The sequence below is a fragment of the Eschrichtius robustus genome, chromosome 1 (genome assembly GCF_028021215.1).
Source record: "Eschrichtius robustus isolate mEscRob2 chromosome 1, mEscRob2.pri, whole genome shotgun sequence".
Classification (NCBI taxonomy): domain Eukaryota; kingdom Metazoa; phylum Chordata; class Mammalia; order Artiodactyla; family Eschrichtiidae; genus Eschrichtius; species Eschrichtius robustus.
Genome location: NC_090824.1, coordinates 195317897 through 195334236, shown reverse-complemented (window position 1 = coordinate 195334236; position 16340 = coordinate 195317897). Strand labels below are relative to the sequence as shown.

Genomic DNA, 16340 nt, shown 5'->3' with positions numbered 1-16340 from the left:
GCCGCAGGGGATGGATGGGGCCAATGACAGTTTGGGGCTAGGAGATGCCCAGGTTCTGGGTTCTACTTGTCCTAATTTCCTATTAAATTTCAACTCCATTTAATTAATAGGAATCTGTTAAAAATCCACCACACACTCCCCTAGGGAGTAGTAACATCATTAATTTTATTAAGAGAAAGGAGAACTAACATCTGTATAACATTTGGTCTCTGCCAGGCATCCTTCTCATATCACTCGTGGAAATGGGATACTAAGAGCTGTCACCTCCATTCTACAGTTGAGGAAAATGAGGTGCGGAAAAGCTTGTAAAACTTGAGTGACAGAATGTGATTTTAACCTCAGCAGCCGCCGAAGAGAGTGCCTCCCATCCTGCCAGAGGGATTAAGTGTGAACTTAGTAATATGACAGCCCGACTATCTTCATAGATGTAGTGACATTATTAAAAAAGACTGTCACTGTTATATGACCTAGAAAAATTGCTGATGCAATTCTTGTTATTTTAGTAAAAACTTAGAGATTAGACAGAGTCAAAAATACCGTTAACGGAAGAAAACGTTTAACTTGTTAAGACCTCAAGTCACCCTATGGCTATCAATTTAATGGGGGAGTTATTGGAAGAAAAATGATCTGATAATTTTTGGATATTTAATGAGAAATTTGCTTTTCAAAATTTTTTTTTTTTACTTTCTGTTTTTTTGGCCACGCCACTTGGTCAGCCGGATGTTCCCCAACCAGGGATTGAACCCGGGCCACACCAGTGAAAGCCTGGAATCCTAACCACTAGGCAGCCAGGGAACTCCCTGCTTTTCACATTTTAACTTGGTAACTTTATATGTTTCTTCATAAATAGTTTATTGGAGACAAAGGCATTTTTTAAATGAATGATTTATGTAATAATTCACGTGAATTTACCCACTGTTGTCGTAGTCTGGAGTGCTGATACAGAGCAGGACCCTATGAGGCTCCTGGGCATGAAGGCCTTCCTGTGGCCCCCATTTCTTGATTACAGAAAATGGGCTTCATTCAGCCTCCAAGACCTTCCCTGAGCTCCAATGGGCAGGTTCAAACAGTTGCTAATTAGGGAAGGGAGGAACGGTCAAAAGAAACAATAGTGCAGTCTTGGGGCAGGGTCCTGGTCTCCCCCCTCACCCCCCAAGGGATGCATATCACAATATCTCTGGGCTGTTCGGCAGATACTGAAACCTCCTCCAGGTGGGAGAAGTTAACTGTGTGCTGCCCACAAGCACGGAGACCCCAGACCGGTTGGAACCAGAAGGTTGATGATGCCGACTCCCACTTACCTCCCCACCAACCAATCAGAAGAAAGCCCACAAGCTGACCACACCCTCTTTGAACCATTACTATAAAACAACTCGATATCCACTCCAGGTTGGACACACGGTTTTGAGGGCACCAACCCACTGCGGCCCCCGTTGCCTGGCAAAGTATTAAAGCTATTCTTTTCTACTTCACCTGAAACTCTGTCTCTAAGAATTAATTCGGTGTCAGGGTACAGACGCAGGATTCGGCTTTAGTGCCTCATGGGGACCAGGCATCTTCCATACTCTGTCTTTGCTTGGCCCCCTCTGGGCTCAAAGGCAGGGATAGTACATATTCTGCCAGAGGGAGGTATTGAAGCACATGCTGTGTGTAAGCATGGTGCACTTGGCCGTGACACTGCAGAGGGGATTTTAGCTCTGATAAATATTGACTTTTCCTTGCAGGAATGGCTACATAATTTGCAGGGCCCCTGGTTCAAAAATTATTAACCATTTCAAGCTGGTGATAGCAGAACAATAAACTAACCATGGGGCCCATCTAAGGTTGGAGCTTTGTGTCACTGCACACAGTTTGCATATCCAGGAAGCTGGTCCTGTTTCCATGTTATAAAAATCTGGAACTTAGGGACACAATTTCATTAAGAATTGTATGGCTAAAAGTGAAGAGAATGAAAGGAGATTATAAGGGAGTGAAAACAAATTTCTGGAAAACCAGAAGTGAATGCAAGCATGGGAAGGCAGCCTTGTGATTATCATAAAACTGGGTTCTAACCTCTGTAGAAACATAAAAAACAGCCCAGGGAAACTTAATGCTGACCTAGGAGGGAAACAAATACACATCAACAACAGAGGAAGAGAGAAACCATACCAGCTATCTAGAGAAATCAGCTCAGACTTCATGCTTAAATACAAAGGACAACCAGACATCACCAGACAGAGGGAGAGTTACAGCAGGCTGAACGGGAAAGAACGACATAAACTAACAAGAAAGGGACATGAGAAAACAACTTAGTAAACACGAGAGGTTTAAAAATTGTTATCCTCAGAGATATTTGAGAAGAGTGTGCATTCATGAAGCAAAAGCAGGGCGCTATTAAATAAGAAGGAGATCTTAAGAAGTATATTTCATTAATAGCCAAAATAATTTTTAAAAATTTAATAGAGCTTTAAGATAAAATAGAGAAAATCTCCCAGAACATTAAGTTAAAAAACAAAACAAACCAAAAAAGGAAATGAAATACATGAGGGAACAAAAATGCCCAGCTATTGAAAACCAGCCCAGGAGGCTGCCATCCAATAAGATTTCCGGAAAGGGTGATAAATCAGAGAAAATGGCAGGAAAGAAATTTCAAAGGATAAACAGAAAACAATTTCTAGAGAGGAAGAGAGAAAAGAATCATCCTCTGAAAAGGACCCAATGAGCCCTAAACAGATTAAGCGAGAAAAGACCCCCCCCATCAGAGATATTATGGTGACATTTCAGAACATGACGAATGATAAAAAGATCACAAATGCGTCCCAAGGAAAAACAACAGTTCCCTGCAAAGATGTGAGGAGACCAGTATGTTTCTGGGCATCAACACTGAAAGCAGAAGTCAGTGGAACTATGCCATCGAGATTTAAGAGAAACTTCTTTTGAACCTAGAATTCCATGTCAGGCAAATTATCAAAGGTGCGGGCAGAATAAGGACATTTAAAAACATGCAACTACTCAAAATTTGTGCCTCCTATATATCCTTCTACAGAAAGTTACTTGAGGGTAGTTACTCCAGCAAGATGCCTGCAAGAAATGTCTGTCTCAACCCAGGGACCAAATGAAAAGAAATTATAGATAACTTCTCAGCTGAACGAGTCAGTCTAAGTTAGAGCAGTAAATTAGAAGGTTCCTAAAGTCTTCAAGAAGAAGTCATTGGATTTCAAGCAGTAGCGAGTAATGAAAAAAAGGTTACAAGAAGAAAAAGAAAACAGAAATTCTAGTAAAAAGAACAATGAAAACTGTATAAGAAAATCATCATTCAATAGAAAGCTAACTAAGCTATGTCACAGCATAAGAACAGAGAAGTCACGTATTTATCTGGTATATTCCCCCTCCTGTGACCCAGGGGTCCGTGACTGCGACCTGGGCGCCGGGGACACACAGACCACCAAGGAGTTCTTGCTTTGAGGAGCTCACAATATAGCGGGAGGTACAACCTGTGGGGAAGGGACTCAGGTTAGCAACTTCCAGTAAGTGGAACCGCAATTAAAGAAGCAGCACACTGAGAGAAAATTTACTTGCAGCTTCCCCGGGACCCATCCTGGTGTACCGCCATCCCTTCGCAGGCGCTGCCCAAACTTCCCGGCTTCCGCCCACACCACTCTGGCTTCGACCTACAAACTGAGCCTGCGCCGAACTAGTGCGCACGCGCCGACTCCAGTCCAATCGGCATCTCCAACGGGGAGGGAGCTAACCTCGGGTGGGGCGGAGTCTCGAGGCCGAACAGCAAACGTGATTGGTCGGCCCCGGGGCACGCATTCTTTTGTGGGCGGGGTCTCGCGCTAAGCCACGTCTAGTAAACTGTTCTCCTAATTAGGGAACCTTCTGGCGCGGGCGGGGCGAGGAGCTGCGAGCGGCTCGGTGTGCGCCTGCGCCGAGTGCCGGGACAGGGCGTGTTCCTCGTTCGGGTGCTCGTTTTGCGGAGACTGAGTGCATCTCTCGCCGCCGGAGTGAGCTCTGCAGAAGCCTGTTGTTCCCACGCGCAGCCTGTTAGGTGCAGCCCTCCGCAGTGAGTATGTGTGTGGCGTTGCCCTTGTGTTTGCTTCTCTCTCCGCGGCGGGAATGGTGCTGGACGCTTCCCACTCCCTGTCCCGCCCTCCCCATCCCCCTCCCTGCCCCCGGACCCTGCCTGCGGGTGCCCACTTTCCAAGGCCAGGGGAAAACTGGAGAGTGCCAGCCGGGGGTTCCCTCATTTCTCTCTCTCTGTACCCTCCTGGCCGTCGCCCACGTGCTTTGTTGTTGTCGTTTGGTACAGGTCATGTCCAAGTCTCTGAAAAAGTTGGTGGAGGAGAGCCGGGAGAAGAACCAGCCGGAAGTGGACATGAGTGACCGGGGCATCTCCAACATGCTGGACGTCAACGGCTTGTGTAAGTTCTCCGGAGGGCCTTCCCCTCGGAGGAGCTGGACGGGTTTGTGAGTTTAAGAAGTAACTGCTGGTGGCGGTGCGAGACGTTGCAATGGTTTACATCCCACCCGCTGCTTGGCTGCTTGTAAACAGCACTTGTCGAGGGCTCAGCTCGGAAAGCCTGCAGTCAGAGTTTGTTCTGTCCCAGCTGGAAAACGGACACGAGAGCCAGGTTAAGAATCCCCGGACCGTGGCTGCTGGACCGCATCAGTTCTCCAGGCTGATTGATGGCCTTCGGGTGGACTTAACCACACAGTTTACTAAAGAGCCACTTGGTGTTTTAATGGAAAATTAGTTCTGAATCATTTTTCCATTCTCTTAATATAGTCTCCTATGTAGCCTTGAACAAATGCCCCACAGAAATTACCTGATAAGTGTTCTTGCACCTAGAGCAAGTTAAACATTTCTTGACTCATTACCTTTTTCTGGGTTTATTGTCCTTAGTTCAGGCTTTTGTTACCTCCGCCCTGTGCTACTGTGCTGTCTTTCTAACTTTCCCTCTTGCCTCCAGTTTTACTGCCCCTGTTGCTTTCCTGTAACACTCATCTTATTGCAACTCTTTCCTTTAAACCGGGGATTGCAAATTCAGATGTCTTCAGGGGCCAGGTGAGGATGGTCATGAATTCTGTAATAGGTATCTCACCTGAAGGCGGCAGCTGCTACACCTGCGCAGATCTAAACAGGTGTCACCGCTTGGGGATGTTGGCCCAGTGTTGCCAGCTTTTTGCTTTTTTTTTTTCTATGAAGCGAAGAATCCAGGTTTTTATATAAAATTTTCTAATTTTTAGATATTGACAGTTAATTCCAACACATTAGAGGTGAAATCGAGCTCTTCTTTAGGTTGATTGTGGCTGAAGTTTGGACCTTCTTGTTGTCCACTACCAATGGTAATACTCCATGTTCCTTGCTGAATCTGACTACAGCCTACCTTAGCACCTGTTCCTTCCATGCATCTGGCATCCCAGCCGTACTGAACTGATGGTCCTTTCTGAGCCAGGGCATTCCTTCCCGTCTTTGTGCCTTTAGAAGTATTGTTTCCTCCCTCTCCACCCCCTTCACCCCAGATCCTTTTACTTACCTGTCAAGAGTCAGCTCAGACGCCACAGCCTGTGTGAGTCCTTCTCAGTGAAGTTGGACACACTTTGCTTCATGACCCTTTTTTTTTTTTTTTTGGCCGCACTGTGCGGGGCCTGCAGCATCTTAGTTCCCCGACCAGGGGTTGAACCCGTGTCCCCTGTAGTGGAAGCTCAGAGTCTTAACCACTGGACCACTAGGGAAGTCCCGCTTCATGGCTCTTGTTACACAGGATTGTGATGTGTTCTTAATCCAGACGTCTCTCTTCCCCACTGGGAGGCCGAGGGGAACTAAAGCAGTGCAGTATTCCTGTGTGCCTTCTTTATTCTAGTGCCTGGAACACAATAGGTGCTCCGAAATGTTTGACGGATGAAGGAAAGAATGATGGATTAGGCCTGCGAGCTGATGAGATCCAGACCAGGATGTGACGCTGGAGAGGAAGGGGGGATGTCCAGGAGACCCTAAAAGATGACAGATTGCTTGTTAGGCCCGGAGAGAGCAGAGTCGAAGTTACCGCGAATCCGTGGTTCGCGCCTGGGACAGAGATTGGAGTTGGTGCCGTTGATACGTCTCTGCAAAAGGCAAGGGGATGCAAAGCTGTAGGTGATTTGCGTTTGGTAATTCTTAGGAAGATACCTGCCATTAAGTTTAGCTTTTGTACGAATTAGCATTTCAGTCTCCCGGTCTGTGCTGGCCTCTCTCAGTAGTAATGGCTTCTTGGTGGCAGCAGGTGTCTCAGGTGATGGTCTGGCAGTTGCAGATCTGGATGTGTCCCCGTACTGCCCCTGCCCTGCTGGGATCATGATGGTCACTGGGGGCACAGCTGTGTCAGAGGAAGGGGATGGGGGGGGAAGAGGATGGAAGCAGGAGGCCTGGCTCGGCTGTGCCCTTAGTCCCACGGGTTTCTGCCCCTCAGGGCTCTTTCTCGTGGGCTTGAGAAAAGGTTGCTTTCACTAGAGGAACTTTGTACTCCTCAGCTTTGAAGAGGATTCTCTATGTAATATTTATAAGTAGGGAGAGTGGTGTAGCTATTTCAGTTCAGTTGCTTTATCTCTTTGAAGCCTTGGCTTTTATTGAAGAAGAAAAGATAGCCACTTGCTTCCTGAAAAAGCTCTTTCCGGTGTAATATTAGGTGCTGAAAAGCAAGGTCATTCTTGATGTTTTCCCAAAGAAGTTGCTTCAGGAAGAGCAAGAGTGCTTCTTGGGGAGTTTAGTGGAAGTGAATTTGGAAATTCCACCTCCTCAGGCCTCTGGAGTGTGGTAGACCCAAGGAAGGGGAGTGGCTGCTTTCTGCTAAAGCTCCCCGACTTCTGGAATCTGAGGGTCCCAGGATGCCTTCAGAATCCCATCCTCCACTGGGGCTCATTTATCAGTAGTGTACATAATTTTATGTATTTTAATATCTTATATATTAAAGTATTTGGCATGATCACCTTAGCTGGAGTATAAGGATTCCCATAGTCTTTTACTTATAAACTTTTAACTGTAATCATGAGGTTTTATTTTTTATTTATTTGTTTATTTTTTTTTGGCCGTGTGGCTTGTGGGATTTTAGTTCCCCAACCAGGAATGGAACCCGGGCCTCGGCAGTGAAAGTGCCAAGTCCTAACCACTGGACTGTCAGGGAATTCCCTGAGGTTTTATGTACTAGTATCAAGATTGAACCCAGGGAACAGCTTATTCGCATGGACAGAGAATGGTATTATATCTCAAGCCTTCCCTTCATTATCGTTACTTTGTTTAGTTTCTCTAACGATGAGCAAGAATTAAGCTTTGAAGCTAAGAGTGGTAGTTGTGTGCTTATTCTAAGCATAGGAAACAGGCTTCACTTCTGCTTGGGAGAGTTGCGTCTTATAAACGTAGCCCTTTCATTCCTCTGAGACAGTAAGTTGCCTTTAAAAAATGCTTTCAGGAGTGGAGGTACCAAAGCTTTCTGGCGGGGAAAACTTCATAGGCTGGAGACAGACACCCAACAGGTTCTAGAGTTTTCTGTCAGTCCAGCCAGGTTCTGGAGATGCTCAGATCCAACCCTGAGAGGCAGACGTAGTCCAGTGATTACAAGTGGGGCCTCGAGTTGAATAGACTGGGTTTAGATTGTCCAGGTTTACTTATCGCTGTGTTACTTTAGAGAAGCTACGAAACCGTTCTGAGCCTCAAGTGCCTCATCGTTAGATGGAAACATAAGTACCCACTTGGGGGCGTGGGTGTAGCGCCGAGTGCACTGCTTCCTGTCAAGGGCTTAGCACCGAGCCAGTACTAAGTACACAGTGACTGTTAACTGCTCATGTGAATGTCCAGAGAGCGCGTAAGCCTCCTATGGAACCAGTTCCAACGCGGTCGATGGCCTGAACCAGGAATAGCCTGGTTAGTTGGACCGGGAAAGGCATCTGTGTGTGTTATGTGTTGACTTCTTCTCTGTGGCTTAAAAGAACCTGGTGTGTTTGGCCCTTTTGCCTAGGGTTCCCATAGATTTTGATCGCTGTTTCCTTAAAACGCTCGCTCATTTTATTTCTTTTCCTTCATTTTTTTTTCCTGCACAGCATGTAATCTGCTGAAAGCTTCTGGGAGGAATGGTACCAATTTTGTACTTTTTATTAAGGAGATTTCACGGCAGAAACTCTCTCTCCTGCAGCAGCTGTTCACCCGGATGATAAAGTTGCTCTTGAAGGGTCCTGTCATCAGCTTCCTGGGAGCAGAGACTCCCATCAGCAGCCAGAGAGACTTTTTTTCATTTCTTTCATTTAAGTCTTTTTGACTTTTTAATCTCTTCACATTTACTGCCCTCTGGGTGTCAAACCTTTATCAGTTTTTTGTTGTTGTTGTTGTTGTTTTTCTTCAGGTTAGACTAAAATATCTCTCAGATAAATTTTATTATTATTATTTTTTTAATTTTTATTTTATATTGGAGTATAGTTGATTAACAATGGTGTGTTCATTACAGATGTACCACAAAGTGATTCAGTTATACCCATACAAGTATCCATTCTTTTCCAAATTCTTTTCCCATTGAGGTTAACACAGAATATTTTGAAAGAGAAAAATCAGCTGCCTCGGAGGTAGTTGTCTTTCTAAAGGACCCTGCAAAAGAATCAACAGGCGTAATCCCAGGTTGGTTATCTGGAGGGGCTGTTAGCCCGGGAGGTGGCGGTGCCGGCTGGGAATTTTCATCATGATAGGACTTCTCTGGGGGATGATAGAAGAGCTGGGACGACCATGTCACTTTCACTGTGATCTTTATTAAGACCTTTTATTTTTTTGCTCTTCTGACTTGTGTGTTTAAGCCCACCTTTGTGTTTTTCAACATCTTGGCCTGGGCAGTCCTTACCCTTTCTCTCTCCAGCCACCCTCCTCCCAGCCTTGTGAATTAACGCTTGTTGAGGGAAGAGATGACTTTCTGTCCATGTGACTCCATTCACATGTGTCACCTCCTGCGAGAAGCTCCCCAGGACTAAATTTTAACCCACCATCCCCTCCAGCCTGGCTTCAACGTCTTTTCTGGGCGCTGCGTGTGCACCTCTGTTATTTTTGTCCTTGGCGTTTGGGAAAAATTGATTGAAGAAGGTTGCTGTCCTTCTCAGTTAAGAATTCAGGTGCGCTGGGGTAGAAAGCATAGCACAGGAGAGAGGGCGCACACCCTCTGGCTTCATTGTAACTTCATCACCTCTTTGAAGGTCCTGTCTCCAAATACAGTTTCACTCTGAGGGCTTCAACACAGGAATTTAGGGGGCCGCAGATCAGCCCATCACGTCTGCATCAGAGATTCTGAATGGTACACACGTGAGTGCTTACGTGGTGGTAAGTGCTTCTCGCGTCAGCCTTTGGTGCAGATGATAATCGTCAGCGTTTTAGAGATGAGCAAACAGAAGGTCGAGAAAGCCCCAGCATCACACGTTAGTAGACACACCGACAGCTTTTTTCTGTAATCCTGTGTAGTGTGGTTTCCCAGCCCTGGCTCAGGCCTTAAGGAGTGATGCTTTCCAGGGCTAAGCGGGGCTGGCGGGCCTAACCTCATGCCAGACAGTTTCAGAATTCTTTAAAAACACTGTGCAAGGGGCTTCCCTGGTGGTCCAGTAGTTAAGGCTCCCTGCTTCCACTGCAGTGGGCATGGGATCGATCCCTGGTCGGGGAACTAAGATCCCGCATGCCGCGCAGTGTGGCCAAAGACAAAAAAAAAATGTGGTATTGGTATAAAAACAGACATATAGACCAATGGAATAGAATAGAGAGTCCAGAAATAAACCGTGGCATAAAAAAAACCCCAAAAAACAACACTGTGCTAGGCTAAGAAAATGCATCATTTTTCCAGTCTGCCAGCTTGGAAGCTTAGGTTTATCACATTGTTGCAGGGCTTTAACCGTTGAAGAAAACAGTAGAGGCAACTTGGTCTCTATCTGGTCAGAGTTAACTCTGAACCCTCCCCGTTTCCTTAGGCTTTTCTGAAAAACTATTAATTTTAACTGGATTTAACAGCAGATGTGAGATTTTTTTATACTGTACGTTAATTCATTTTTTTCTATCTTCACACTTAGAACATTAGCTTAAAACCTTCTGTGAAGTATGGTGCTGGAGAAGATTCTCTTGGGGCAGTGTTGGTTCATGTATCACAACAGAATAAACCTGAGTTGAATGAAATGGTAATTGTAGTTGTAGTTTACCGGTACGTCATAAAGAGCCTTTTCATTTCATACGTTTCTCTGTGTGCCTGTTAACGATTCCTCCGGACTCAGAATAGTTCTTAAGGGTAAAGTGGGCCAAATGAAAGGCACACCTCAGACCAGGTGGGGAATTGGAGGGGGTCTTGGCCTCTTGGTTTCTCAGAGCACAGCACAGAGCAGAGATGGGCGACTTGGTTTACATCCTCAGCGTGCAAGTGGTTGTTTTGCAGATGTTTACATACACAGTTGGTTTTTCAGAGCTGTAAATACTTCAGTCTTCAGGCCTTGCGAAAGATGCCTATGTAACCTGTTACGTATTCTACAAATTGTGTCCTCTTTATTAGAAAAGGATAAAAATAATAGATAATTTAAAAATATCTATATGGAGTGTATTAATACACACGCACACACGCGCCGGGCGTTGTACGCGGCTCTCCATGTGGATTATTTCCTGTAAACCTCACAGCTTCGTTAGGACTGTTACCATCATCGCCATCATCCTCGTCACCCAGTCTATAGCACAGAGACGTTGAGAGCGTAAGTACCTTGCTCCAGGTCACACGCTAATGAGTAGTCGAGTCAGGACTTGCAGCCGGGCGCTCAGACTTCAGAAGCTGTGTAGGTAGCTCATGCTTTCTTGCCTTACTCATGTCACTAACGTTTTTGACAGTCAGGTGCACGTACAAATGTACAGCCGCTGATTCAGCAAGCGTCCACTGGGCGCCTCCCGGCGGTCTGGTCCCGGAAGCTGCGTCCCTGCCCTGTAGGGGCTGCTGAGTCGGTATCCGCTGAGGAACGCATTCAGGGATGCCAGTCCTCCTCTGTTCTTGCCAACGGGGCCGAGGAAACAGGAACCTTCTTCTTCCCCAAACGCTCAACACACTCGTGTAAAGAAATCCATTTCAAGAAGCCTTTACTGAAGTGCTCCTATAGATAAGCGCACGTGTAACAGTACAGGGTGACAGATTGTCAAAGCAAGAAACGGAACACAGTGGGCATGTCCCAGGCACTAGCCCCTCAGGACAGGGTCCTGACTGACAGCATGGATTCCCTTTGCCTGTTGATGTGCATCGTTCAAAGGAAAGAGGGTTTACAGTGTACACTCTTTACTGGCTGGTTCTTAACGCTCAGCATCTTGTTCACGAGCTTCATTCGTGTTGTGACACTGGTTACAGATCCAGGGTGCGGCTGCCAAGTTCAGGCATCCGTTCTGCTGTTGATGGATGTTCGGGTCGCTCCCAGGCTCGGGCTGTCACCTGTAGTGCTGCTGTGGCCATGTGAACACACGTATTCCTTTCTGTTGGTTACGGACTAGAGGTGGAATTATTGAGTCATGGGGTGTGCTCTTGTGTACGCTTTAAAATGGAAGCAGGAATCACCGAAACGGGGAAGACGTTTGAAACTTAGATGTCAGGCAAAGGCTTAACGTTCTTGGTGCAGAATGAGCTCTCGCGGAGGTGCTGGTCAGGCCGCACGAGGTGCTCGCTCAGTGCACTGCCCTCTTCCAGGAGAAATTACTCACACCTCAAGCTTTTCTCTGAGAATTAGCTTGCTCCCAGATTGCTATCATCTATACCAGCTGCTGGCAAACTTGTCTGGTTTGTAGGCTCACCTAGGGAATGTTTAAACGTGCCAGCGCTCAGGCTGCACCCCAGACCAGTGCAAGGGGAAACTCTGAATGTGGAAACAGGTGTCAGAAATTTTGCTTTTTAAAATAATATGTTTGCATCCATGCACCCCACAGCCTCGCAGCCACGGTCCTTGTTCAAGTGCAAACTGTTCATTTTCGGCCTGTGGGAACCTCTTATTGTTGGCTCTCCCATCCAGTGGACGTGAGCAAAGAGGAACAAGCTGTTCCCGGTGTGTCTGTGAATTCCCATCCCGGACCTGGAATCAGCTGTCCTCATAGAAACCCTGTTTTTGCTTGTCTGTCTGAGTGGGCAATATTTTGGGACCACAATCTGGGCTCCAGGGGTGCTCATTATTCCTGGGTCGTTCATGGTCTTTTGGCATTTTTAGCAGACAGAGCTAAAAAAAACACAACAGTATATATATACAAACACACACACACACACACATATGTGTGTATATATATGCAATATATGTATCTGTAGACATATACAGATACGTATATACACATATATGAAGATGAAAATATCTAACGAGTTCATACTGGTAGGTCCAATTCAAATATGGGACTCTAAGGCTCTTACTTAACTTCCTTCACACTAGTCTCTACTTTTCTTCCACTCTGAGAATCCTGATTGTCAGGGATACACATGATGTTAGACTATCTCACAGTTACTTATTTGGTACATTACACACAAATAGCAATGCTACTATTACCAGCTCCGGTATTGCTGAAAAGAGTCGTTTTGTGCATATTCTATCCCCATTCTCCTCCTTTTTTTGTTTGTCTTATTTTACTTCACTTTTTTTTTTTTTTTTTACAGCAGTTTCCCTTGTTGTTAACCCTCCGAAGTTTCCCCTATTGTTAACATCTGGCATTCATTCGAATGATACTTTTGTTGCAGTTGATGAAGCAGCATTGATACATTATGCAGTTTACATTGTCGGCAGCTGGTTGTGCTGTAACACACTATGGCTTTTAACAAATGCATAATATCCTACAGAGTACTTTCACTGTCCTAAATACCCTCTGTGTTCTACTTATTTTTCCCTCTCTTCCTCATTACCTCCTGCTGAACCCCAGGCAACCACTGAAATTTTATGTCTCTATAGTTTTGCCTTTCCCAGAATGTGATATAGTTGAAATCGTATAGTATGTAATCTTTACAGAAAGCCTCCTTTGACTTAGCAATATGAGTTTAAGTTTCTTCTGGGTCTTGTCTTGGCTCGATAGCTCGTATTTTTTATTATTGGTTAAAATTCCATTGTCTGAATGCACCACAGTTTTTTTGTCCTTTCACATATTGAAGGACATCTTGGTTGCTTTCAGATTTTGTCAGTTTGCCGCTATAAACATCCATGTGCAGATTTTTGTGTGAACATAGTTTTTTGACTCCTTTGGGTAAATGCAAAGGAACAGAATTGCTGGATCATATGGTAAGAGCATTTTTGGTGTAATAAGAAACCAGCTGTCTTCCAAAGTGGCTGAACCATTTCGTACATCCCCCGGCAATGAATAAGAGTTCCTGGTGCTCCACATCCTTGTCGATATTTGGTGCTGTCAGTATTCTGGATTTTGGCCATTCTGATAGGTGTGTAGCGGTATCTCGCTGTTTTCAGTGGGCAGTTCCTTAACGGCGTGTCATGTGGAAAATCTTTTCATATGCTTGTTTGACCTCTGTATATCTTCTTTGATGAGGTGCTGTTAAGGTCTTTGGCCCATTTTTTAATTGGGATGTTTGTTTTCTTATTGTTGGATTTAAAAAGTTCTTTGTGTATTTTGGAAAGAAGTCCTATATCAGATGTGTGTTTTGCAAAAATTTTGTCTTAGTCTGTGGCTCTTGTTTCCCTTTTATTAACATTGTCTTTCATAGAGGAGAAGTTTTTAATTTTAATGGAGTCCCAGCCAGTTAACACCTTTTTTTTTTTTTTTTTTTTTTGGATAGTGCTTTTGGTGTTGTATCTAAGAAGTCATTACCAGATCAAGGGCTGCCTAGATTTTCTCCTGTGTTGTGTTCTAGGACTTCACGCTTTTTTGCATTTTACACTATGAACCACTTTGAGTCAGTATTTGTCAAAGGTGTAAGTTCTGTGTCTAGATTTTTTTTTTTTCTTATGTAGATGTCAAATTCCAGCACCATTTGTTGAGAAGATTATCCTTTTTCCATTGAATTGCCTTTGCTCCTTTGTCAGAGACCAGTTGACTGTATTTGTGTGGGTCTGTTTCTGGGCACTCTTCTGTTCCAGTGATGTCTTTGTTTTTTTCAATTGGTGGCTGTGGATTTATATGGTAAGTTTTGAGTTGGGATGTGTCAATTTTCTGAGTTTGTTTTTCTTTTTCAGTATTTTATTGCCATTTTGGGTCTTTTGCCTTTCCGTATAAATTTTAGAATCAGTTTGTCACCATTCACAAAATAAACTCGCTGTGGTTTTCATTGGGATTGAGCTGCATCTCTAGATCAAGTTAGGAAGAACTGGCTGGCCAGAGGTGGGACTGAAAGTTCCAGCCCTGGCAACCAGCCCCCATCCTTTAGAAACTGCTGAAAGTCACCTCATTAACATAACAAAGACGCCTTTGTTTAGATTCATTGTGGTAGAGCCTCCTGTTTGGGTGTTGTTTAATACCTCTAGAGTTGATATAAGGAGAGAGTATTGTGTCCTGACTCAAAGCACCGACTTTGGAGCCATGGTCTTTATTAATTATCCCACTTTGCTGTTTATTTGTAACATGCCCTTAGATCACTTCCTGTCTTTGTACGTCATTTTCCTCATTGATAAAATGGGAAAAATCTGCCGCCCCTCAAATAAAAGATGAGTGAGGGTCAGTGTAGTACCTGATGCAGAGTAGGGACCTCAAAATGATCCTCAGGATCAGTCATTAGGACATTCTGCATTTGTTACGCTGAGGGCACAGGCTGTTCTCTGGTGGGACGGAGGGGTTTGGGGCTGAAGAGTCTAATGGGCCTTTGGGCAGGAGTGGAGGCATGGATGCCCTCAGGGGGCACATCTGTTTGCTGGATCTGTGTGTGTGGCGGGGAGACAGGCCAGTGGCAGAGGCTGGGGCAGGATTGTGGGAAGAGATGGAGGGGGACCCCGTGGATGATCAGAAAACAGGTACCGAGATTTGAGCGGGGGGGCAGCTGATGACAGGTGTCAGTCCAGTAGACTAGGGATCTGGGACTGGACAAGGCAGCCCTTGGAGGTCAGGGTAAGGGTGGCGTGGGGGGAGCAGATGATGGCCGGGGCAAAAGCAGTGAAGGGCGGCCTGCGAGACCACATCGCGTGCTGGGTGTGGGTGCTGGCTGGTGGCCCAGCGGCCCTCAGACACTCTTTGCCTGTCAGAGGACTTACAGCGCTTTGAGCTCGGAGAGCCACCCAGCGCTGTAGAAGAGGGTCAGAGATTCCGGCTCTTGCTGCTTCTGAAGCCACCAGGGAAAAACATGGCTCTTGGGTTGAGGGTAAGAAGCGTGGAGGGAGGTTGAACAGGGGGCAGAGAGAAGCCCACCCTCAGCCCCCACGCAGCGGCCTTCTCTGTTGGCAGGGACACAGGGAAGGTGAGAACAGAGCGGTTGGTCTGAAGTGGAAGGTGTGCGTGTATGACGTTGCCCATCTTCATTTGGGGGGAAAAAATGAACCAATGGACTAAGGCTCCTTTTTGTCTTATTTGTATTTGCCTAGTAGAAAAATACGGTCAGAATTAATCAGATTCTTGTTTGGAAACAGCTTTTAAAGGGTCCTGTCTACTTACTAGTGCTGAAACCTCAGGCAGGTTACCTGACCTCTCTGGGCCTCATTTTTCTCACCTAAAATTGGGAGGGAGGGCGGGCTTCCCTGCTGGCGCAGTGGTTAAGAATCCACCTGCCAAGGCAGGGGACACGGGTTCGAGCCCTGGTCCAGGAGGATCCCACATGCCATGGAGCAACTAAGCCCGTGCGCCACAATTACTGAGCCTGTGCTCTAGGGCCCGCGAGCCACAACTACTGCAGCCCGCGTGCCACAACTACTGAAGCCCGCGGGCCTAGAGCCCGTGCTCCGCAACAAGAGAAGCCACCGCAATGAGAAGCCCGCGCACCGCAATGAAGAGTAGCCCCAGCTCGCCGCAACTAGAGAAAGCCCGTGCACAGTAACGAAGACCCAACGCAGCCAAAAATAAATTAAAAAAAAAAAATGCAAAAAAATAAAATAAAATTAGGAGGGAGGCGGAGAATAATAGTGCTGTCTGTTAGCGTTATTGTGAGGAATACATGAGGTAATAAAGTTCTTAGAACTGTGGCCGCCACATTTTAAGTGTTTGGTAAACATTAGCTGTTGTGGTTACTATTTTATTTTAACATTTTTTAGCATCTTTATTGGAGTATAATTGTTTTACAATGTTGTGTTAGTTTTTGCTGTGTAACGAAGTGAATCAGCTGTATGTATACATATACATATATCCCCATATCTCCTCCCTCTTGCGTCTCCCTCCCACCCTCCCTATCCCACCCTTCTAGGTGGTCACAAAGCACCGAGCTGATCTCCCTGTGCTATGCGGCTGCTTCCCA

General features: G+C 45.7%; 1 protein-coding gene across 2 annotated transcripts in view; it reads left to right on the top strand.

Annotated features, from left to right (window-relative positions):
* Positions 1-3875: 3875 nt before the first annotated feature.
* RSU1 (Ras suppressor protein 1) overlaps positions 3876-16340 on the top strand; it is a 195524-nt gene continuing 183059 nt past the window's right edge. The window contains exons 1-2 of one of the 2 annotated variants that reach the window (XM_068561997.1): positions 3876-4045; positions 4292-4403. In XM_068561997.1, the coding sequence (XP_068418098.1) occupies positions 4295-4403 (109 nt within the window). In that variant the 5' untranslated portion in view covers positions 3876-4045; positions 4292-4294. Of the gene's footprint in view, positions 4050-4291; positions 4404-16340 lie in introns of both variants that reach the window. The other variant, XM_068562002.1, reaches the window with a different exon arrangement.